Below are 26,919 nucleotides of genomic sequence, written 5' to 3' on the forward strand. Positions count from 1 at the left end.
CCCGACATTTTCACCCAGACCTTAAACAAAAAAAGCCCCGTGAGCAACGGCGCCAGATAGCACTAGTTACGTGAATTATTAACCATAAAATATTTCATCCATTTACTGCACTAAGTTGAAAGGACACAAAAACAGGGTAAACACATGTATACTTTATTATATATATATATATATATATATATATATATATATATATATATATATATATATATATATATATATATATATATATATATAATTGTTATAATATATAGTTAAACATAGCCACAAATTCAAAAGGGATATGGTGTAGCAGTACTACATGACAACAACACACTGTAGTTTAATGCAGTTAAATACAATTGCAAGATGCTTTGGGTTTACTATTGTAGCATATCATGAATGAACAGTTCTTCCTGACCAGCTACAGCAGCAGGAAGACAATGTCTGATATCTATCATCCTCCATCTTTTACTTTTAACTATTTATATGCATTTTTAAACAAGTAATATTCACAACTTGCTCCAGATTGAGTTTTATATACTCCCTTAACATAAACATATTTTTTTTAAACCATTGGTTCGAAAATGTACATAATTGGGGATCTAGTAAATTCCAAAATGAATAATTCATTAATTTGGAGACAGCTATTTTATCATCCCATTTTCTAGGAAACGTGCTGGGTTTACCCTGGGGAGAAAACAGCACAAAAGCCTGAAAAAGCACAAATGGACAGTGCTACAAACTGGGATTAATTAACATTTAATTCAGCCTTTACAAATGTCCTATGCAAAGGGCAACCAGTAGTTTAATTACATTAGTTGCTTTAAACATTACTTAGTGCTACTTTTTATGTACATGTATCCATATTAAAAAAAAAAAAGAGGAAGCATCTGAGTTTGGGTTGAGTTTAGCATCCTGCCTAATTAAATGGATTGATTTATCAGAATGGGATTACATCATTGAAAACAAGAAAAGGGCTGCATTTCCTTAGCACAAGGGCCCAGGAGGGTACTGGAAGAGAGGAAGGAGGTTTCTGTTAAATGCCAGGCCAGAACAGAAGTATACTCATATATGCTTTTTATCTGGGTAGTTACTAATTGGGAATTTATACACACAACTAATATTTAAATATAGTGTCAACCTTATACATGCTTTCATTTTAAACATACAGTATAATACGCTACCTGTTCTACAGCACACAGTGCCATTAGGTAATTGTATGTATAGCTGTATATTTTGAGATGTTGTCTTGTTATTAGAGCACACCCTAAATTATGTTGTTACTTGAGGGATGTATGTACACTTTGTTCTGAGTACTGAGTCTGCTGAAAACTTTAGAAGTGAGGTGGGGAAGAGTATTAGCCTTTCACAATTCACAGTGAGTTCAACTCTATATGCTTCCTTTGCACACTTAAGACAGCTGTTTCTGAAGCATTTTGTGCTGGGATAGTTTTTAAGCAAAGCTGAAACAATGATAGAAAACCATACAGCAAACCAAACTCAAGGCCATGTTATGGCATAGCATTTTTGACCTCCCTCTCCCCCTCCACCCTTCCCCTTCCCCCAGCCTGGCCCAAATTATCTGTATCAGTGTGTGTAAACTGTAAACTCATATGGTCTTCAGTTCCTGTCAAGTGGTCAATGAGTCAGGTAACCCTGTTCCATCAAAACTGACTGACTGTGCTGAGCAGAATCTTTGTTCTCTGTCGGTAATACATGAACAGTGTTCCTGGCAAGCCCTTCTTCAATCTGTGACTGGGAGTTTAGAGCACTGCAGAACAAGTCCACTTAAGCTGGAGATAAAATAAAACCAAAATCTGACACTAAAGTAAGAGGATGTTAGTGGTAGTTATTGCTGTGCACATATAGCTGTAACAGCAGTGAACCTGTGGGCATTGGTATGATAACGTTAATCAAAACCTTTTATTAATGTGCAGTGCACAGTAGCATGAGCATAAGGCCATGTTTTGTAGTGCTACTTCCAGTTAGAAGAAAGTTATAGTGAGGTCAGGAACAGCTGACACTGCAGTGATAAAACAATATACAGTAAGTCGTGAGAAGGTGTTAGTTGAGACGGGTAAACTCTCATAATATCCTATAGTGTGAAAAATAAAATCTTATTGCATAATAATTTGAACCATTCTGGGTTTTAGTGTGAGGCCAAAAGGTGTAATTCTTAGTCTAACCCCATTTCACTGAATCCCAAGTGTTTTTGCATCATTACCTAGCAAAAGATGCAGGGCTTCTAAAATTTAAAAATTAAAAAAAAAAAAAAAAAAAAAAAACAACAAACCCCCCCCCCCCCCCCCCCCCCCCCCCCCCCCCCCCCCCCCCCCCCCCCCCAAAAAAAAACAAATTAAATGCCAACGCTCTCAGCGTCCTCTTTGGCTTTCCTGGTTTTCCCTGTTTTACTTCTTTCAGATCAGTTTTTTAGTCAGGGGTTGAATTTGACTTTATAAAATATAGCATTTGTTTTATTTAGCAATTTTGACCCTTGCTTTAACATTTTGGATGGAATTATCATAAGCAATGGATTACCTTTGGTCACATTTGTATACATGCATACTTAAATACAGACATACAGTACACACATACAGACATACATACTGTACATATATATGTAAAATGACCAATATCAAGACTGCTGACACATGTTAAACTGCTTTTAAAACTTTTTGTGAATGGGTACTATTAGTAATATATTCACACAAGAGGAAACATGCAGTGTTGTATGTGACAACATTAACTGTCTTTATAAGGAAGTAAATACTTCCTGGTTACGAATTGTTTATTTTGAGTACCTCTAGTTAGCAATGTGCTGTCAGTTGTTTTGTACATTACAGTCTTATTGCTTTCCCCAGTCTTTGGTCTTTTCCATGTTTTTCCACTCTTCTAATTGTATTTCAAAGCCCATCCCCCCTTCCTTCACCTCATGTACACACACATACAGATGTTTGTGCCCCTGTCAAGAAGCTGAGCACCTTTCTGTCAGTTATTTCCATTCACTTAAAATGTCAAATGCTATGTATAATTAATAATCTCTGCAAATAATAAATGCAAGCAAAACTTTTTTTTTTTTTTACTACTACAGATCAAGGTTCCAGTATGAATGGTAAATAAGGCCACACACACACGCACACACACACACACACACACACACACAGTGACGTTTTACTCCATCACCAAGGAGATTGACCTTCAGTCCTCCAGGGACTGATGCAGAAGGCAATGTAATATCGCGGCGGTTGTTAGTTTCTTAATTAACAGAGCTTCAGATGAAATGTTTACAATTCCACGCACAGTTCAGCTCCTATTATTCACAATACATACACTTTAATCTAATGTTCATTTAGCTGAAGATGCATGTCATATTTAGTGGCCAAAAATTCTAACTGTGACCTTCTAAAGACAACTATCCCAATCTTGTACAAAATCCAGTGGGGAAATGCCTTTTTTTCCAGTCTGTCTGGAGATTAGTATTGAGATAATCTGAATCGAGGAAATCCTGGTACGACAGTTTATATGCAGAAATGTCTTTATTTATACAAGGACACATTCTGATGTAATAGCCATTGACCTAATTAAAGTGAACATTAGGATAGGGTTTGTTATTTACTTGTGTGCGTATGTTTTACTGTTATTATTGCCTAAAACATTAATGATTGTCTTTATAATTCTTATTACATATGTGGGTACATTGAATTTCTGTGAGATATGTCTATTTATCTAAGCAACAAAATCATTTCTAAATAACAGCAAGCTTAACTAGCATTTACAAAAAGATTCACCCATTATTTTCTTAGGGATACAGGTTTATTTTTTTCGTTTAAAAAAAACAAGAAAAATGATTATATATAAAATCCTAGCCAATATGATAATTGTGGTCTTATAAGCAATATTGTCCATGAACTCTTATGTCGCTGCGTCCAGGCATTCACTTAACGATCTGTCAGTGGCTTGTGTTCTTAATAAATGGAATAAATTGGGGACCATAAGGTCCCTGTTTAAATAATCTCTGTGCATTAAAATGGAAAGACCTAAAGATTCGCAGAAAATCGATTTGGATTGTGTGTAAACTGTTTTTTTAAAATTTTATTTAAATAATAATATTACTGAAAAAAAACAAATACCACAAACATGTCTGTTATGATGGAGCTTATCTCAAATTCTCCCCCCAATCTAATGTCAGCCATCTGTTACAAAATTAATACTGTTAAGCAATGACATTGGAAACTGGAGCAACACTCCAAATACTGAGGCTTACAGTACACCATACTAGTCACCCTCGTATACAGTAAAACCCTCTCATGTTTCAATTGTAATTTAATTAGCACCACTGTTTTCAACCCTCTGTAACCTGTCATGTTGTGTGGAATACTCTTCTGCCCTGTTGTTTACTCCAGCAAATTACACACAGGACATCACCTGACCTTTCTAAGACATGAAGGGTGCATTTTCAGAATTCCAGCCCTGGTAGATTTGGAGGTATGATGGGAAATACAACATTTTTGTTCAGTGAGTGTGAGAAGCCACCTCTCTCCCTTGATTTGAAATGCTAATGTATTTTTTAAAACAGAGTAAATATTTTTAAACACTAAAAGGTGTTTTGACAGTTCAACAGCTTGTAAAAATCTCAACAAGACTGCTTGACATACTTTTTTTTTTTTTTTTTTAAATAATTCGATTAAAAAGTATTCTTTAGTTGAATTGGGTACCGGCAGTATGGTTGCTTGATGAACTTAGATATCTTTTTCTTGCAATGTCTGTCTTCCCACATACAGTAAGTGGTTAATGGATTTCCCATGCTTGCCCTTTTATTACTGAAAATGGGTGGTCTACCTGAGAACATACAGCAGAGAAGCAGCATGTCCCATTGACAGTTCTTTCCCATATAACTCACAGTTCTTAGTGACTGTCACTGCAACAGCTTGTGTGAGGAGACCTAACACATTATTGTATTTGTTCCCAATGCAAATCCAATCTCACTGAGGCGCAAGAGGCAGTGTTAGTTGTACCAGATGGACTACTTTCTATGCATTTCAAGAGCACACATTTCTGAAGTTAGATTGTCAGTGCACAAATACAAAAGTTTTTACTCCAGCCTCCCAGTGTTTTATTCATAAACCTCAAGCATTAGTAAGCATTCAGTATCTCTAGAATGGGGATTATTTAAATCCTGTTGGTCGAGTGCATTTGAATCAATTTTTGTCATGGCCATTTTTGAAAATATGGAAAGTTAATTTTGGTTTGTTCTCGTATCCCTCTTGTATGAAAAAGTTTAAACCCAGCCTAATTTGTAGCAAAACTACACTGATACAATAATACATTATATATGCCTACCCTCTTATGTGAGAGTGGATGGGATTTTGTAACATATTTCAGGTATTTAAGTATTATGGTAAGCTTGTCATGAAATTTATTTTTTTAAGCAGTTATTAAGGCTAAAGCAAAGCAGGATATCTGTAACAGTATAAAGCCAGCAAAAAAGACAAATTAGTTGCAGAAAGAAGCAGTTAAATTGTTGTTCTGATTAGCTCCTCTCTAGTTATTGTTAAAATTATTTTATTTCACCTCTGCCTATACCCACTGTGTTTATCATTAATGAAAATCAATCTCCGTAAAATAACTGGCCCAGGTATAGTCTCATAACTGTCCCGCAAGATCTGTTTTTATATGCATTAGTATTTGTTTGGGGTGAATTTTTATATTTTATCTGCAGCTCAAGTGGAAGTGCCCACACATGCAAGTGCCGGCCAAGATACATTAAAGATTAGTATTTGAACCAAGTCAATATCTGACAACCATATCTCAGGTAAAGCAAACTATAGACTTAGCTGGGGCTTAGACTGCTTTGAATGCATCTCTGTTATACATTAGTTACCCTAGCTAGACCAGAATGGGGCATTCCACCCCCCAAGCCAAAGACAACACCACCACACCAATCTGTATCAAGAGTTATCTAAAGTTGAATTCAGAATCAAGACAATCTATTCGTAGATACTTGACACACAAATAATTAGTGCTACTGTATTGTATACTCCTCCTGAGCAATACTGTTTGCCATTAAAGATATATCACTTAGATGTTTCAATAAAAGGCACTTAAATTATATAGTATATAAACCAAGTGCATTTTATCAATGCTGCTGATACATTACTGAAGTCACTTTACTCTTAATTAAATCTGCCCTTAAGACTATTTATAGTGATGGAGAATTGGCAGGTATATTTAATCACACTTCTCCTGTATGTTGACTAAAAAATAAGTAATTATATATTCCTGCAACATCAGATACCAAAAAACGAGCCAGTTTCCTTAAAAACAAGAGTTTACTACTTCTGTTTTTCTTTCTTTCCACAAACCTTAACCTTAACATTTGTAATGTCAGCCTTTCATGCTTAGGTCAGGGGCACTGGAGAGGGCTTTTTCTTTCTCTCTCTCTCCTTCGCTCTCCCTGTTTACTTCCAGCTCAGGCCTAGCGCTGCCGCGGAAACCAACCAGCATAGTTCCGGGTCAGCACTGCTCCTCCCATTCCACCTGGGAGCTCTATCTCTCTTAACTAGCTCTCCAATAGCCTCGAGCCCTACATGCTATGTCAGCCTCCGGGCCAGAGTGGGGCGGGCCGGGGCTCCCCTCTTCGCTGTCCCATCTGTCAGTCACTCCCTATTCTATATATATTCATGAGCACAACTTCCAGTCTTTGACTTACATTTGTTTCTCCTCCTCCTTCCTCCTCCTCCACTTCCTTTTCTATTCAGCATTGCCTAGCACAGGGTTCCCTCTACGGGGGAGGTTTGGCTCACTCCCCTGTCCTTGGGGCTCGATTCAACGCCCTCTGCCGGTGCATCTCAGGTTCTCCCACGGAGTCAGAGGGGACCACTGGCTACAACTGTTCTTTCGCGGCTCATGCGCTTTGCCTCGCCTGCTGGCTCTATCCTAGTCCTACACTTGCTCTGCCTGAGCTCAGTTCCTCACCTCATCTGGCCTTCTAAACATTTCCCTTCCTCAGGTCCCTGTGGGTACCTCACCATACCCAGCCTTAGAAACTGAGCTTCACCTCGACGATGAGGGCGACTCCTGGTGACTACCCTTTTCTTTTCCAGGTTCTACAACCATACTCGAGAATGCCTGTTCCCTCATGGGTAGACCGAGTCTCCCAGACCGACTGAGAATGCTTCTCCAGTCCTCTGAGAGTGAGGGTCTGTCCTATGCTGTCTGTCCCGTCTCTTAACACCCCCTAATAAAAGCCCCTCAGCCCTTGCAAACGCCTATGAATCTTCTATTAGACCATTTACTGTGCTCCTCAGAATAGCAGATTTAATACTGGAAGAAGTAGAATTGTTTTTCCTCTTTTTCAGTAGAACTTTAGATAATATAATATGTATGTAATTGTGACTTTCCGGCTGGTATTCTCACATATTTAGCTGAGCTCAGCAGTCCATAAATTCAAAAATCAAATGTTTATATTTGACCTCTCTCAGATGTTCCTGTCCAGGAATGTTGTTGTAAAGAGAACACAAGTTGGCAAGCTACACTGCATTAAAGAATGGTAAGGTAATTACATCTTTAGCTCAGTGGGAGATAGTTCAGTTAAACTAATCAGTGGAAAAAGGAAAAGGGAAAACTTATTTGAATCAGCACTATTTGGATCTTCATTTAAACTTCAAAGCAATAAACTATATATATATATAAATATTTTTTGTTGCATTTGTATGCTGCACCGTAGCACATGTGGATAAAAATGTATTAGGTGCTGGTATAGACATGCTGTACACAATTTAAAGCTACATCATTAATATATGAACAGTATACCAAATCCAAATTGGGTCTCAGTGGTTCATGGTTCACTCTTTTTTTACATTTACAAAAGCCACCCACTCCTTAGCATATTTCAGAATACATTCACACTCCCTTTCCTCTGTGTGTCGTCATATGTCAATAATAATATGGAAGCAGCCTCTGACCATGCTGCCCTGCACTGCTTTAAAGCTGCTGTCATCAGTGTACAGCATCAGGTAGAAATCAGTGCCTCTTGGTAGGTGTGCTGTTGACAGTAATACTGTATGCATACACTAATGTATTACATCCAACCATTATTGAATTAACCTCTCAGTATTTGATGCTTGGAACTGTCTTTTTAACTTTCCTTTTTCTTAACAGTTTTGATATGCTATTAAAGTGCTGTATGTCGGCCACAAGCAGCTTCAAGTAAGGTTAACAAACTCAAATCTGGCAATAGCAAGTTGATTCAGATTCAATATGGGTTGTGGGCCTTGATAGTTACATACTGTAATGAGATTAAATAGATGTATTATGTTTCCTATCAATTTCAATAACATATGTAAAAGTGACATAACAGTTCATTCATCAAGTGTCTGACTGTTTCCTGACATGTAGTTTGTAAACTACTGTATATGGAGATTTCTCTTCTGGGCTAAAGAGAAAAAAATAGGACATTACCATCTGCTGATTATGGTGCATTGAACAGTAGGCTAAATAGGTGCAATCTGTTTTAATGTAATGTGGGTTCTCATCAAACATTGCATTTCCTGTTAGTACTCATTTCATGTACTGTAGGCTACTGCATGGCACATCCTCCTCTGAACAAGATAAAATCACCCTTTCTTATACTGAGTTCATCTAAGATATGGGGTCATAATTATGCTTTAGCAGCAGTGCTGGAAAGTTTGTTAAAATAAATAAATAAATAAATGAAATGTAATTTTTTCAAATTCAAAAATAAGCAAGCAAGACCGTTGCATCAGCATTACTTCTGAATTCACCCACTTTGTTTCTTACTAGTTCAGAAACCCTACTAGGAAGAAGAAAGCTTGGTATTTCTCTTTTTATTTCTAAGCCTTGTTTTCAAAAGCAACCAACATTCTGCTGTACAGGGTTGCACAGTACACAAGTGACTTCATTGCTAGTGAGCTTTCAGACATTCAAAGAGCTTGTCTCATGTCATGTCTGATTCCTTTTTTCACTACAGCTTTTTGGTCCCTGCATAATTGTTGCCATGAACATTTATTTACACCTAGACCACAAGGGATTACGTAGAACTGCTAAAACCTGAATTCGCTTGTTAAACAAACCTATATGTGGTTCATGTCGCTAGACTGCATATAATTTGAACAGTTATAGTTCAATTTTGTAACTTATATATTAAAAGTCGCAGTAAATAGTCTGTCTACTGACAAGAGTATGTCTGCTAAATTTATCAATAGCTTTTAATTCACTTTTACTCATGATGTTAACTATATTCTTTTCCCTAGTTTTCTTGTTTAGGTTATGCTTATCAGGTTCCTAATAGATACATATGGATTGCGTTCTTTTAGCCATCTAGCACCGACACTATGGAACATTAGAAGCATCCATTCTCTTCCCTTTTTTAAAACAGATATAAATCAGTTTTGTTTGATCAGGTTTTTACTTAAAATTCTTGTAGTATATTGTTTTTTCTCTGTTATTTTATTTTTTTGCAGATTTTGTAAAGTGTTTGTTTTTTTGCTTTTTCCTTTTCTGACTATGTAAAGCGCCCCGAGACGCTCCCCATGTATACGGGGTGCTATATTAAATTTGATTGGTTTGATTGATACTCCTAATCAGCCTGTGGTTCTCTTCTACATTAATAAGATGACTGACGACAGGTAGGATTGGCTTATTGTGACAGTCATTTATGCTTTACTATTCTGCAACAGTTTGTGAGGTATAGCGAAGGCGATTGTGAGCAAGGGAAATTGCCTGAATATTTGATAACCATTGTTTCTGTTAATAACCTTTGCTTTTATGTGATGCTTTTTCTATCTGTGAAAGTTCCAGTGGGAACAGTAATTTCAGAAAGCAAAGCCTGGTTTTGGCAGATTACCTCAACGTCGAAATCAGGGGTCGTTTTTAATATTCTTCTCATATAGAGACAAGGGGAATTGGATGTATCACCCTGATAAAGATTTCAGTTTTTATGTGCATTTTCTTGAATGGATCTGCTTTTGCTGTACTACCATAAACAACATAGTTACCTACATTGTGGATCTTCATTAGGACTGGCTGTGAATTTGCACGTAAAGTTAATTAAGATTATCAAAATGTATTAATCTAAACCTAATAAATAGTTTTCTCTCTAGTTTTATGGCCTTTTCTGGCCTCGTGTTTGAAACTAAACGCGTTGGTGTTGGTCGAAGTTAGGAGGAAATCAGGTGGGTTTCTTGGTCAGTTCCTTAACATTTGAAAACGTAAGAGGTTTCTACCAAACTGAAATGATTTCAGTGGGATTAGTTTCACCTTGGCACTGTTATTGATTGCTCTGTTTTTTTTTGTTTTTTTTTCAGTTCCTGTGTTTGAAAAATATAAGAACATTCCTTTTAGCGTGCTGTGAAATATTTGGGATGAGAAAAAGCGAATTGTTTGAGGCCTTTGACTTGTTTGATGTTCGAGATTTCGCAAAGGTAAGATCATTTTATACATTTCTGTCTCACAATACAAAATGATTTGATACATTTGCACAATGTTGCTGATGCATGTGTAATTGTATATCATAATTACATAATAAACAATTCATATGACAGGAATTTAGTTAGGGTTTAGAATGAGATAAGTTGTGTTGGTTTGCAATATTTGTTTTCAAGAACATTATTCCATTTCCATTATTAACATAACATAATTATTATGAAACTTGAACTGACATAGACGTGTTATTGTTAGCTGTACCCTTTAACAACTTATTCTGACCTTTACAATTGTTTTTTTTTTATACTGCCTTGAAAAACAAAGTATAATTTCTAACACTGTCTGCTGTGTAACACATTACCTTCGTCTACCACCTGCTGGCATTTTAATGAAGCCCCAGGTAAACATTAATTAAAGGTGGCTGTTCTGTTCTGTAAACAAGTTCTCTTTTGTATGTGCCAGTTTATTTGATGAGCATGGCTTATGGTAATACAGACTGGCTTGTGGGAGACGTGGGCTATGTATCGGTTTGATTCCAGACAGCCAGCAGAGAGGTGGATGGGTACAGATTTAAAGGGGTGGGACTGTTTTAAGTGAGCCCATGTGACTTATGAGTTATAGCAGCTTTGTGGTTTGGGAGGACAACAACACTGGCCAGCACAATCAATGTGGTACCCCAGCTGTAGTTTGTAGACTGCCATTGAGTCATACAAATGATTTCTTCATAGATCACCTGTTTCCTATGCCTGTCTGAATGAGGGTCTGTCATACCCAAAGGGGATGCCCTTTGTCTATGGCTGGGCAGATTCATGTACAGCTGGGGCCCACATGTATCAGAAAAACACAAAAACTCTATAAATGGCATCCATGATTATGTTTCAATACTGGACAAATGGTCCTGGATATATACAGTAGAATATTGTTTTAAACATATAGGAGTGAATATTTATTAACATTTTACTCCATACAAGCTGATTATAATAACAATTCAGTTTGTACTAATAATGGCTATCTATCTCAGTTGGGTTGATTTTGCTCTAACTATTTTAAACGACAAATGAAACACATCCTTAAAATGCTGGGGCTTGTAAAAGTACGTTATACTGTAGTTTTATGCTGTCATAAATGTCACATTTTGGTTTTAAATAAATCAAATACACAAATGATGTTTTGAATTTGGTTTTAAACACTCATACATGATTTTTTTCCATCTGGTTAATTTAAAGTTTATACAGAGTAAATGACTGTATAAACCCCCACCTACTGAGTGGAATTACAGATTTCCTGTATTATATTATCAGATATAACACCACCTACTTCAACCTTTCTAAAATATAATTGGTTTCTATTGCAGCATGCTGTAAAACAGACTTGAATGCCAAATTATGCATACATCTACGAATATAAACATTACTGCGGTGCTTAGGAGCTTTAAAAATGAAATGAACTAAAGCTATATATATAGTCATAATTGTTTTGAATCAAATCATGTTTTAATTATTATTATTCTAAGATATGCATTGCTTATATATTTCAACACATTTTTTTAGATTTTAATGCTAATCCACTATTTCAGTGTTTCTTTCAGCTAATTAAGAGCTTTCCGACTATTCCTTTTCATAACAGCCAGCTACAATAATGTGATAGGCTTTATTGGATTGTGATACTGATTTACTTGTATACACTTTGGCACCCTGTAAAACAATTGTTTGATAATATACATTTTAATGAGATGATTGGAGTTTTAGGTATTGAGTCTTTTGCCAGTAAAACTATTGCAAATGTATTTTGAGCAACATATTCTTAATTCACTGCTTTTTTATTTTAAATGAATTCATAGATCTAAATAACTATGGGTCATTCATTTTACAAGTTTGAAAATATTTTCTATCTATATTTTTATACTTTAAAAAAAATGTTTTAAATGAATCAAGGTTGTTTTGTGTTTGATATTCACTGTATTATGACCTTTTTTCAATCAGGAAAAACATTTCTAGTAGCATACATGTTTCTACGTGTACAATAGAAGTAGAAAATGGTGCCTGCCCATGTCCTCAGTTCCCAGTACTGACTACATGTAATGCTGAGTTATGACATTATTTTGCAAAAGAGGCTGTAATCTGCAAATTTTTTTATGTATGCCACAATGTGGCCATATGTTTTCATTCTGAGCATTGTTAGATCCACACTGAATTGAGAAATCTGATCTTGCAGTATGTTCATGAAAATCAGATTGATAATGATGACTCAACAGTGGTACCTGATTTTGTATTTTGGTATAAAAAATTGAAATACCAAGTTTCAAAAACTTGCATGCAGGTTATGATCATTTACATCCAGAAACTTTTTGGCTTGCACATGCACACCTGAGGTGCTTTTTGTCTCTTGGCGTTGGTGTGAACACTGCGTCACCGCTTTCTGCAGTACAGGCGCTTCCCCATCCTAAGCACAAGTCCTTGGCATGCATTGTAATGGTGTTTGATACAGCTTTGCCATACTTAGCTCTGCAGCTAAACAAAGCCAGCTCAGCCAGCTGTTCATCAATACAAAGCTACTTCATGCTTGGGTTCTAGGATTTCCATGGCTGCTCCAACGTGTCAGCTGGTTAAACCTGCATTGGGTTCCATCTGATTAAATAAATCATCATAGACGAGAATGGTTTAATTGAAAGGGGAAGTATGTATGGCAGCAATTCACAGTATGTGCATATAAAAATGACTTACCGTATGACATGGTCGATCACAGTGGATCAGTTACTCTCGAATGTTTTTGTGTTCAGTTTCTCAGGGTATGTGCAGATGAAGTCTTGTTTAACGACCTAAAGGTTATTATTTTCAATTATTCTGTGATAATCTTTGCCAGTATTTGCACAGGTGAATTGTGTATGTTTTTAGACTAATGTTGACTGGGCTTTTGTTTTTCTTTTGGAGATATAGTATATACATTGGGCTCTTTAGCAGGTGCACCTCCTTTGTTATTTATATCACTCTTTCCTTTGATTTTGTGAAATAAGGCAGAGGATGTGAGACAAAAAAGCGGAACTCCCATTGCTGAGCCACAACTGGCCTCTTTAAAAACATTCACCCAGCTATTTGCCATCGTTTTATCCTTTTACTTTTACAAGATTAGTACATATGTCTTCACTCCAGTGGGTAGACAATAGAAAGGCATAGTAATCTACCTCTCTCTCTTGAACTTTGTATAAGCCAAAACCAATAGTGTCCTGACAATGGTCAGCAATAAACATCAATATTTAGCAGGAGTGAACAGTTCAAGTTAATGACACCAGCATTGGCATTTCTGGATCCACAGTGCAGTCATTATTTCTTATTTTTATTTATTTATTTATTTTAATGCAGATCTTGCAACCATGTAAAGAACGAAGCCTTTAAACTACAATATGTTGCATAACATTAAGGGTACTTTAGTCTTGACTACAATGCAAAAATACTTTTTTTCAGAATCACAGACACTTGGGTATTAGTTTTGGTAGTAATGAGCAGAGGAAGGGTCTGTGTTTTCATGGGCCATGTGTTCTGAGGAACTTCGTTGTTTTAGTTACAAAATAAGTGAATGGTAGAACAATATGAACAGAAATGCTCATAACATAAAAACATCCATATGGCCCAATGATACCCTGTGGCAAAGTGCCCGCCTCTGTGCTATTTATTTGTGTTATGTTGTATTCAGTGTGTTAATGTTTGTGTATAGTCATTGGTACACAGGATATAATATGGGTTACGAGCATGAGCATTCAAAATGTATATTTGTATTTAGGCACGAGGATTGCACAGCACTTCATGTGCAGGTAAAATGTAATAATATGTGAGCACAGGAAATTGCACTTCATTAATTCACGTGCAGTTGTACCAAGACTCCAATTGAATGATTGATTAGCAATCGAGTCCCGGTACAGCTGCATAAAAGCAGCATGTTTTCACTCACTCGGGGGGTTGTGTGTTCGTGAGTGGAGAATGGGTGTGGAGGGGAGGGAATTAAAAACAAAGAGAAAGAAAAGTAAACATAAGGAGTGCTGGAAGCACCAGCACCGTACCTGTTTTGTTTCAGCATTAGTCCACCCTGTTTGTTAGTGTCTGTTTGTTTTGTTTGTCTGTTTAATTTGGCCTCAAGTGTCATGTTCTGTTTTTTTTGTTACAACTTTCTATTTTCTGTTTGTTCATTTATTAAGTGCTGAGCGCAAGGAAGTGCTCAGCTTCACCAAAACTCCACGTCTGTCCTGTGTGTTGTTCTTCCGGGTCTGACGTCACCACTCAGCCAGCCTTGTCACATACCCCTTGCCTTTTCAATAGCTCTCCTCCCCCCCAGACTATTTTTTTTATTGGTTTTTGAATGTGTCCAATAGTAATTATTCTTTATAAATGAATCTTAAGATCAATTGATTGTACATAAATATATGCTTTTTTAAAAACAATAGTACACAAACAGATGTTTGTGGAACTTGAATTTTACCAGTGTGTAAACAAAATGAGCAAAAATAGTGTTTGGATTATCTTCTCTAGTACAGGAGCATCTGGCTATAAATACACCACCTAAGTTGGCATTATTTCATATTTCAGTACAACAGACCCTACTAGCACAGTTAGCAAAACCAAAATTGATTAGTATTAAAGCTTTGGAATAACTCAGTTTAGTAACCATTGTTTATTTTATGTACAAAATACATTTACAACAACTGAGCATCCAACAGTTATCTCAATAATAAGCCTTGATCCAGAAATCCTTGCTGCCCAGCACTTGTACATAGAGCATACAACATCTCACTCCCGGTATAAGCTGCAGTGCTCTAAGGGTTAAAAAGTGAAACATCTGCTCAACCATTTTATTTCCACAGTTAAGCATAATGTAATTAGTGAAGGGAGTGGGGGGGATCAATATTTCCTCTTTTGTGATGGATGCTGAGTGCTTTTCAGTGTTCCAGTTCTATGGATGTTTGATTCACCTTTTACTGTTGGATATCTTATAACATATAGAGGGTAATGGATACGTTCAGGAAAACGGGTCATTTTATGTGTGTCAGGTTAATTGAAGGACTGCTGGAAGAGACCCTAATGCTCAGCTATTGGCTGGATTTCTCCAGGCTGATATCAGCAGCAGTACAGAAAATGACAAAACAAAGATGATCCTTTTATTCTGTTTATGCAAAGATTATTCTAGTGAAGACAATGCTATATTGAAATAGGGTTCCACAGGTCTTTTTAAATACCATTTCCAGTCACAATGGGGAAGACAGCATATATGACATACTTTCACAAAGGGCTGACTGTTGACACTCACACATTACTTATGTCTTACAAGGAACAGAATTCAAAATGAAGACTGGTCCATTCTTAAGAATGTTTGTGACTGCATATTTCTATTTCCAACTTGAAATGAATAGAGATTCATGGAAGTGTCATATTCCAAATATAAAGTACTCTGCAGCCTTGTCAAAACAAATCATTGCTGTCCTGGCAGACCATGCTGGCCCTAGACCTCACATATTTTTTCATGTCAGAATTGAATTTTGCAGTTCTTCCTTGATCATAAGAACCAGATAATCGGAGTGCAGCGATGTGTTTTTGCCAGTTATGCTTAATACCTGAGCTAGCTATTATGTTATGGTAACACCTGCTAACCCACTGAAAGCACAGCTGAAATCCTGTCAAATGACTCTATTGCCACATACTAAAAGATATGGCACATTTTTTTTGACAATAAATAGAAATATGGAGACTTTCAAAAGTCTGACTGGGTAGTTGATAGAGAAAATATCCAAAAGGATTAGACTTTCTATAAACTTTGTACTTTATATAAAATAATTATTAAAAGCTTGTGGACGAACTGTGTTGTGTGATTCACTTCTATTACTGATTCTGACTGTGGCCTGTCAGTTCAGGTTAAGAGAACTATATTTGTCTCTTGGGCAGTGGGTATTACACATATTACACATACTGTACACATATTACACATATTGTACACATATTACACATATTGTACACATATTACACATATTGTACACATATTACACATATTGTACACATTAGTTTGCACCCAATCCTTTCCTCTAGCTTTCCTTTAGCTTTACAAGATATAAAGAATTATATGTGTGCTGTGTTTACTTGGCGTAGCAGAGGAAAAAAAGAGAGGTTATGTTTCCTTTTCCCTTTCCTCCAATCAACCACTGAAACCTGCACACATGTGTGTGTCATGGTCTCACTCATACTTCCTGTCACGTTCAACTGGGCAGAGCAAACACCACCAACACATCTCTTTTGCCATATTTTCTTTTATGCTGGTATTAGAAATTGTAGATTGTAATGGTATAGTTTATTGTAACATGCATATTACTGGTACAGTACTTTACTATGGAATTCATATTTCTAGTACATCGTGTAGCTTTAATTTCATTTTGTAATGATTCAGTTTTTGAGTTTACATTTTAGTTATATGCCTTATGAAACCAGTATTTTATGTATTTTAAGGCTGGGCATAAAATGATCGACTGTCTCTGCTCTCCAGGTTGAATTCCCTTGTAAGCTAATTGCCCAGACACTATATTGTTTAAGTACAGTACATGTGGGAACATAGGGGGTACAATTGCTACACGTTGTTTTAACTTCAACCCAATGATTACAACAAAACCAATGTATACATAACAACTTACCCACAACTGCTCAAAAAATAGACAGTTTTTTTTTTTTTTGTTAAATCAGAATGTCACTACTGTAAGTAACTGATAAAAATTAGTATGTGATTACTGGTGTAGAATGTTATGCTAACAAAACCATTTTATTTTTAGTATTGATTAAATGATTGTAGCCTTATGCAAATTGCCCTGCCAGACTAAATTAAACTCTGTGCCAGCTGCTTTTAGTAGATTCTCTGTCCCAGCCTTATCCAGCTAGTATCAACAGAAAAGTAAATACCACATCGGCATGACTGCATGTCTGGCTGTACAGCAGCACCTTATACCAGCATATACATCAGGCCTTCATATACATGGTTTTGAGATCCAGTCTTAATTAAAACCCTTTTGCAAGATTAACTTTTCAATATCTTCAGCGGTTGTCACATACCTATAACTGCCATGTATTTCTACTAGCTACTTTAAAGCACCCAGAGAACAGTGTACAGTACCTTGCTCACAGAAGCATCTCAATGTACCATTAACATCTCCAGTTGTGTTTTGTCATCAAGCCATTTAACATAAGTGGATATCACTGAGTTTGCTCAGTTGTTGGGTTTGATCTGACCTTCTGTGTGTTTTGCACATTTTATACCAAAATAGTTGACACCTCTTTCACCTTTCCCTAATATCTAGTAAGCCATTCCACTATTAGTTATGAATGCACTTCCATGTATTTCCAGTGGACATAAAAACATTGCCCTCCAAGATACTCCTGCTGCAGACTGATAATTCTGTGCATGTCAGGGTACATTAAAATATATCATCATTTTGAAGATACGGTGGAACAATATGGAACAATAAGAGGTAGTAGGGTTTGATTTAGGGGACAATGATATTGCATGTTCATGCTGACCAAAAAAAAACATTTTTTTTAACTTGGTCAGTAACTGAAAGGACTTGTATAACCCTTATCTATTTTCAGAAACATCTCTTAAAACAGGAAATTTAATCTGTTGGTTACACTGCCCAGTGCATCTTAAAGTATCTTCTTCATCGGGACCTGCAAACCACATCTTTAAATGACCAAATGTCCAGCTAAAATGGGTTCACCATGACAGTGCACACACTGCCCTTATAATCATGAACTGAAATGCTCATGCAATTGCTACAGATGTGCATTTGCCTTTTTAAAATACTGGTGAAGCAAAATTGGGGGCTTCACGTGAACCACATCCTGAGGTTGAAAAGTAAATTGAGGATTACGTTAAATAGCTGCTTTTTGTAAATGTTTTGTCCCAATGCACATTCTCAATGGAAATGCATGTCTGTTGAGGTTGCAAAACTAGAAAAAATAGACAAGACCTGACATTTTTGTTACCATTTAAGAAACTTTGGGCCCGTTATTCTATAAGGCACGGAGCTTTCAAAATGACATTATTTGTGCATAAAAAATCACTCTTTGGTTTTGAAAAAAGAGTGACCAGTGTGTTTTTATTTTGCGCACAGATGTGTCTTTTTTTTTCTTTATAGTGCTATTCAAAATTAGAACATTTAATAGAATGTCTAGCTTAAAAATGCAAAATGAAAGGAAAGCAAAACTTTGAATAGGTGAATTAATCTGTGAAAATTTACAACAGCAATAAAAGACACAGTTTCCAGTCGCAGAACACCCCAGATTATTACATTACCTCTGTAGTTGACCTTGTCATAAAAACTGCTTGGATTCTCTACCGTAGATACTGTATACCATTGCACATGTAACTATTTTGAGTGCCAACATCATTTAGTGTACTGTATATAAATTGAATAAAAATTGCAGTCTATTTTACCGTAACAGTGATATTACCTGTATGCATTTCTTTCTAGCACTACGTTTTCATTATAAGAATCGGAAAAAATGACATGAGGAAGGCAGAAATTTCTTATGTTTATAGTAAAATACTTATAACACTAAAAATGAATGTTATGACACTGTCATCTAGAATTGTGGTTATGGTTACAGTCACTGTGTATGGTACCATTAGTTCAGGGATGGGCAATTCTGGGCCTGGAGGGCCGGTGTCCCTCCTTGTTTTTGTTCCAACTGTACCCTAAATTACTTAATTGCACCAATTAAGTTCTTATTATATGCTTTGGTTGGAAATTGGTTTGAACAAGCACCAGAAGGGACACTGGCCCTCCAGGACCGGAATTGAGTTAGTAGATCACATTAATATGATGTTCTACAGTTCTGTAGCCCACTGGCTTTGCTTCCCAATCTTTGACACAGGATGTCAATGATCACACCACTGTATTGGATAACAGGTGCAATATGTGGAACAGAACCCATAAATGGATGCTATAGAAGCCACACCAAACAGCACTGGAAGTCTTGTTTCATAAGGGATTGGGCAGTACAGCTATAGAAATGAGTGCAGGAACCCTTTTTAGTCAATAGGTTTTAAGATATAGTTATATGCTGTAGTATTTTGGGATGGAATGTTCAATGTCTAGCAGTAAGATGGGAGTAATCATAAGCAGCAGTATGCATCTTTATTCCATAGTTTGTCCATTGTTCAAATAATACACATCATTTATAAACATGACTATAAGAAAACTGCAGTATGCTTTGGATGGTTGTATCTATTAATGTTTGTTAAATCAAGAAAACTTTGGATAATAAAACAGTGGGAAAAAAAAAAAAAAAAAAAAAAAAAAAAATATATATATATATATATATATATATTATATATATATATATATATATATATATATATATATATATTATATATATATATATATATATATAAGCAGTAACATTTGTGTGAAAAACTAAAAGGTTGAGGGTGGTATGGTAAAACTATGCCGGCAGTGGGATCACAAAGGAATGGAAATGTTGCTACCATTTTTAAGGAACTATTACAAAATGAAGTAGGTACATCATCATGGGGCAGTGTAATTCTTAACCATGTGATGTGTATACCAGTATACTGCAAAACAAAACATAAACACTGACATTGCCAACATCCAGGACAGTAAATGACTGAAGTACATTCTGATTAGTAGTTAGATACACTAAAAAGGTGTGCACACAGAGCTCTTTATTAACACTAGAACCGACTCGGCAGTCATTTTGACGTTTTTCACTTTTCAAATTTAAATTACTCTGCATGTGTGAAAGATACGTGGTTGTCTGTTCTTGACTTTTCTTAAACATGTGTATTGAATACCCTGATAGTGTTTGAAAGGCAGGATCGAAAAATTTAATAAAAAGTTATAATCCCCTCTACCTAGGACCACCAGAGCAGTCATTTTGACTGTCTTTTACAATACATTTGTTTTTATTTTGAATATAACCTGCAATATTCTATTTTATTTTATATACAAGCCTGTTGTTATCGCTACTGGGCCTGGCAGCCGTCAATTATTTTGTTTTGTACAAGGAATGTACCAGGGAAAATATCAGTAGGAGAGATTTAATTTTAAAGCTTGCCACAGCACTTTGCAGAAACATTTTCATCAGAAAACTTCAAAGCAGCAGCTCAACCTGGATTCTGTTCTGCACCGAGTGACACCCGCAAGAGAAAACATGTTACTTTCGTTTTAAATTAAAAACTACTTTCGTTTTTGCAGTTTTTTATGTACATATACCCGTTTACACCTTTTTACACACTAGCTTATTTTGAAATGTTTATTTTATTATAGTTTTTCATTTTATGAAGTAGTACTTTGTATGTGGTAAGTTATAAAATAAACCCCTTTATGTTTAATTGTTCATTTAAATATGGCATTTCGGGTGTGCAGATGTTTGATTTGATGTACTTGAATAAAACTTTTGAGTTATATCTGATAGTCTTTCATTTTACAATTGATGTACAATGATAAATGCTTTCCTGTTCCTTGAATTAAATGACAAGTGTACTGTAACAATATATTTTAAGGTGTATTAACCATCAGTGTCATCACTCCTATTAGATGAACTGCCACTAGTATTGTTCAGACCTGAAGATTATGTTAAAACATGGCTTGGCAATGGTTGTCATGCAGCTACTGACACCAGCAATAAGACAGATGAGAACTTGAAGAATATATAGAAGCCACTGTTAATCAAGGTCAGGACATAAGGTGTATAAACAAAAATGCTATCCCTCTTCCTTAATTATAGGCTCTGGTACCTTTATGTTTATAAATTAACCCCTTGCCTGGAAATCAAAGTAAAACATCCTAATGACAACAGTCTCTTTGAGGTTTCTACAGAGCACAAGTGCTCTTCTTGACCTCAAAAGTGGGGAACAGGAAGTATGTCATCAGATCAATGGAATCCGGTAAATGTGAGCAAAGTATTTATATTTATAAATTTGTCAGCTTTATGGGAAAACACACTTCCCTTTTTTAAATTCAACATGTATTTATATTTTTTGTATTTCTTGTACACTAGTTTGAGTTGGATGTGCATGTGACAGTGACTGTCACACATAAGTGGGTGGAGTGATAAGTCAAACTAATGGTTTGGCTAATCAGTGTGAATCATTCAGTGCTCATCATACTGAAGTAAGCCAAAATCAAAGCCTATGACTATTAGCGGTCACTAAAGTGCAATGAAACAAACTATCCCCAGATTCATCTCCCTGACCTTGTGGTTAGCTTGGATAGTATTTGTATATATTAAACATACTGTATTACATTTGATCAATTACATTTTTGTTTCTAAAACATTCATGTGCCCTTGTTGAGCTTTATGCACACCCGTTTGTGTCTTGGTTCTTCTGCAATGATATATGTTACACTCAAGTGGAATAGGCTGAACATGGCAAGGAAAACAGTTTGTTGGAGAGAATACTTAGTGGAATAGACCGCGCTTTGATGTGCTGAAAGTGTACAGTAAGGTCAATAGCTGATAAAGGCTTATAATGTAATTTGACTAAGAGACTTCATCCATTTGTAAAGTGAGTACTGACATCAATACCGGACCCTTCAAGTGTTCAGCCAAGTTGTTGTTTCTATACCTGAACGATTGACACGGTCCTTTGAATAGACTGGGGCCTATTTAGTTTACATTGCTGCATATTTTCACTTCACTTAACTGAGTTGTTAAAGAAAGCTTACCATCTGAATAAAGTTAAAGTTGTCTGCATACTTACTTTAAGATAAAGAACCTTCTCTGGTAAACAAATGAATAGTCATTCAATTGTTTTTATAACTTTCATATGTTTCTGTTGAATGCTCAATGTAGTAGACCTTTGGGGATCTTAAGACAGTGGTAGTATTCTTTTAACTCTTCATAGATATAACTGAGTATACATGTAGTGTAAGCAAGTGTACATTTTGGTACATTCATATAGGTACATCTAACCCCAATGCTAGCAGATGAGTTGGGGAAGCATTTAAATATTTCACAACCTTCATTGCACAGTTCATCACCTATGGGCATCAATGTAATACTGATTTGCTTATCTATCTCAATTCAGAACATCAACCTAGAGGAGTCTTTTTGGAAGCATTCTTTGCTGGAGTAGTTTGTAAAGATGGAAGACAATAATCTCATTGATTACTGAGTGAATCCTTTTAAAACATTCACTTAGGACTTGACATAAAACAAAAACAATGTGACTGTCTTTTAAATGCCAATGTGTGGCTAATAGAACAGACTACAGTACATGTAAAGTGTGCCATTCATGAATGAATGACCAGATTGGCTGTGGACTTCATTTTCAGGCAGCACAATAAGGATATTAAGAACCACTTGTGAGAGAAATGTAATGCTGTCATTGTTAGGTCAAATACTGAACTTTAAATAATATTGACACAACAACAGCAATATTTCAAACAAGTGGTTTGAATTTGCAGAACTATTTGACACTTCAAAGGTTATCAAGTTATATATGCATATGCATTTATATAAGATTTAATACATAATAACTCATTTTTCTTGTATTGTATTAAAAAAAAAAGTAGCGTATTTTACTAGCTTCAAATCTCAATGTGAAATTAGAGCAATGTTTTCTGATTTTGAAATCATCTCATACATGTTCATTGATCAGATAATCAATTGAGGGAAATCAAATATTAAAACCACTTCATAGAATGTGATCAGAGAATTATTATTATACATATAATATCCCCCTTCTAGCTCGGGTTCAATATACATTACAGTCTGGAGTGTAATTTATTATAAATGAGATCATTTGGCTTTGTGAGTATTTTGGCATGTCTCTACATTAGGGATATATGTTGAGTGTCCACTTCTTGTCCCTTCTGGACACAAAGCAGCCAAATACATGAGATGGCATGTAGTAGGAATGTCTGTTTATAAATGACAAGCAGGTTTTATTAATATAATTAAAATCCACACATCTGATTTTAAAAAATGTCCTCTGCCCCTGATACAATAAGTTTCTTTACTGATTTTAGACAAATAGAAGATGATACCTTTTATTGGACTAACTAAACAATAATTAATCGCAAGCTTTCAAAGGTCTCTTCTTGAGGTGAAAGTAGGAAAGAGAGGTTGATGTTTTTTAAATGCTTTATTGTTGTTCTATAGAAAATTATAGAGCCCGTACTATTAACAGGATTTGCACTAAAGATATTGAAAAACAACACATCTTTAAATATTTCAAATTAAGTTTGAGTTTCAGATTTTAATTACATTGTTGTATGGCACTGGTCAGCGGTCTAGCTACTTTTAACTGATCCCCAATTGAAACAAAAAGTAAAACAATATTGTAACTAGCTGAAGCATGATTTCAGGTTTCTAAATGTTATGTCTATGTTAAATATATGTCTAAAATATGCCAACAAAGATGTGTATGTTTTGACTTTAAAAGTAATTAAATACAAGTGTTTGAATTGCATTGTTAAGAAAATGTTGAGTGCTGTTCATTTCATAAGGTTGTGTCATTGTCTGTGGCTAGCTTTAATGAAGCCTTGTGGTGAACATGCTTGTGAGAGAAAACCAACCTGTCTGTAAACTTTCTAAAATTAACGGTCTCTTGTTATGTCATTATCTGGTGTACATGATTAATAACTAAGGTGGTTTGGTATTCAAAGTTTCAAAGGAACTAAGATTATTTTCCATCAAATTCAAATGAAGCAATTACTAATTCATGACAAATTCCATGGATCTGAATACAGCGCATGTGAGTTTTTCTGAAATATAAAGCTGAGCATTTGGGTGCTCATATCCGGTTATTATGAATTCAAGATTGTTTCATTGGAATTTAATAGCAGATGATGCTGTAGTTTATAACAATTAAATGTCCCCCTGTCAGCTGCTGTAAAGTGTTAACTAAATAGGTTCAGTCCAAAACAGCTGCTATTTATACGTATTATATATATACGTATTTATATATATATATATATATATATATATATCTATATATATAATATTATATTAAATATATATTAATATATAAGACAGTGGTCATAGTGTGAAGAAAGTAGGATGTATGCTGTATGTTTTATATTTTTTTTATTTCATTATTGCAGCAATGCTTTGGTTCTTAGTGTCAGAGAAAAGTATATTTTGTGTGGAGAGTACTGAATATAAAACAGAAAGCGCCGTTGCATGGGGAAATAAACACGGTTCTTGATGTTGATTTTAATATAGGACCCAATTCTCAAACAGAAATACTTTTTAGTTTCAAAGCTTTTGTTTCAATGCATTTGAAAGTGGTGGCAGATATGCCACTGTTTACCCTTTCACTGCACATTAGTCATTTTCTTAGTGAAAACAGTGAAAAGATAAGAGCAGTGGAAAGGTAAGCAGTATGTAATACTAATATGGTTTTAATACATATAATGGAAAAGCAGCTTACTACTACTATATTTAGAATACAAAACCAGTAACAGCTCCTAAACATACATACATTAACTATCAAATCTGCAGTGCTGTACTTAATGGTATATTTTGCTTTGCAGACTCTGAATTTACACTTTGCCAAAGAGGCTTATAAATGAGGTATATTGACCATTTGGACCTTGTTAAATAATCCATGAAATAGACTTCTAAAAAAGGCCAAAAGAGTAAAGAGGATTCACTGTGGTTACTTCTGTATGCTGTTTTCTAATAAACATGTCAAGATCTGTTTAATCTGTATATATTTTACTATAATCTGGCATAGTCAGCATTCACATTTTTTTATATAAAAATGCTTGACTTCACAATGTCCTTGTTTTTATTGTTGCTTTGAAGCCAATTGCTAGATTGGAGTTCATTGCTTGACAAATGTATTATCCTGATCAGATACCTAATATTTCAAGCACATACATTTTAGACTGCTTGGTGTTGGCAGCTGATATATTGAAAAGCATGCTTTGGTACAAGTTTAGTAATCAGATCTACATGAAAAGAGAACATTTCAGCTGCTTAAATTACTTTGAGTGTTTATCTTATTGATAGTATGTGTGTGGTTAATACAGATGTACAAGTTTAGTCAGTACTGATCTCAATGACATTTTAGTTTTGCTATAGTTTCTGTCTGTAACACTCTACAACACAATTTGTTTTTCTTTACTTTAGCCTCCCATAGGATTGCATTTGTGTAAAATCTGAGGAACTGTTTTATACAAATTTGTTTTCCATTTCTAATAGTAAAACAATGTACCTTAGCTTGAAATTATACAGTATATGATAACTATAAGCTTAGCTGTACAAATAAATGTCTAGTATCTATGGTCCTGCATTATTTGTTGGTGAAGAAAGGAACAATATAGGCAATTGCTTGCACTCATTAAACACACACACTAAAATGCCTTCTCCTGTATTGTAATCAGTAATACTTTGCTACACTGCAATGATCTGAGTTATAAATGCGTGTAGTTGAAGTGTAACTACTTTCAAATACAGGTAACATGTAATGTGATTACATTCTCATTAATGCCTGTGGCAGGGTGCCCAGCCCCTGTGCGTATTTTGTGTTTTATGTTGTATGTTTTATATATATGTATGAGGTGGTGCATGGAGTGTGGGTTATGTAGCACAGGTGATGTGAAATGTATATTTGTGTTTAGGCATGGGGATTGCATAATCACTTCACTTCAGATTAAAATGGGTCTTTGTCTGGGGGGCACGTGCTGTGGATCAAGTGAATGATTAATTAGTAATTGAATCCTGGCACAGCTGTATATATAGATGCACAAATCACTCACTCAGGGTTGGGTGTATTGAGGAGGTACAGGAGAGAGAGAGAGAGAGAGAGAGAGAGAGAGAGAGAGAGAGAGAGAGAGAGAGAGAGAGAGAGAGAGAGAGAGAGAGAATGAATTAAAAAAAGAAAACAATTGCTACTCGTGCTGGCTCAACACCAGCATTATACTTGTTAGGTTGATTGTTCGTTTTGTTTGGTTTGTTCAGTGTTTGTTCTGTTTTGTTAAACCTTTTATTTTGTTAATTTATTATTTACAATAAACAGGCGCACTGACGTCACCACCAGCCTGTTCACAATGCCACATACAGCAGAGTGTTGCCACGCAATCAACAATTATTGAGTGTACTGGTTCTAGATCACCATGCAGCTTACTTGACATATTTCTTACAGCACTGCAGAGGTAATAACCAGGGTCCTTTGAGTCTAGAACGTTGTGTGTAAGCTGCAGCACAAAATGTTCAGCATCTGCTTTTGTAAGTGATATATTAGAGTCTGAATTGCAGTGTTATACATTAACTGAAGTTGAAGTCATCGTGGAACCTGCATTGTATTTATTGGCCCCATTTAGTGAGTATAGAGAAAAGATGGGTTTGGTATATGTACCGTATGCTATTAAAGAAAATTAAGTTAAGCACCGTATTACAAGGTACAGTAATGAGAGTCTAAAAAGGGCTGGAGTCTACCATGACAGTGCTTAACTGAAAGAGATTTGACAATGTACCCTTTCTAAAGATATACTAA

At 35.5% G+C, this 26,919-nt stretch overlaps 1 protein-coding gene across 2 annotated transcripts in view; it reads left to right on the top strand.

The window, feature by feature from the left end:
* Positions 1–26,919, top strand: part of LOC121327207 (guanine nucleotide exchange factor VAV3-like) — a 72,713-nt gene that overhangs the window by 1,182 nt on the left and 44,612 nt on the right. For both annotated transcript variants that reach the window (XM_041271087.1, XM_041271088.1), the window contains exon 2: positions 10,308–10,424. In XM_041271087.1, coding sequence (XP_041127021.1) covers positions 10,308–10,424 — 117 coding nt within the window. The remainder of the gene's footprint in view (positions 1–10,307; positions 10,425–26,919) is intronic.

Source organism: Polyodon spathula, chromosome 14, assembly GCF_017654505.1.
Source record: "Polyodon spathula isolate WHYD16114869_AA chromosome 14, ASM1765450v1, whole genome shotgun sequence".
In the NCBI taxonomy this organism is placed as follows: Eukaryota; Metazoa; Chordata; class Actinopteri; order Acipenseriformes; family Polyodontidae; genus Polyodon; species Polyodon spathula.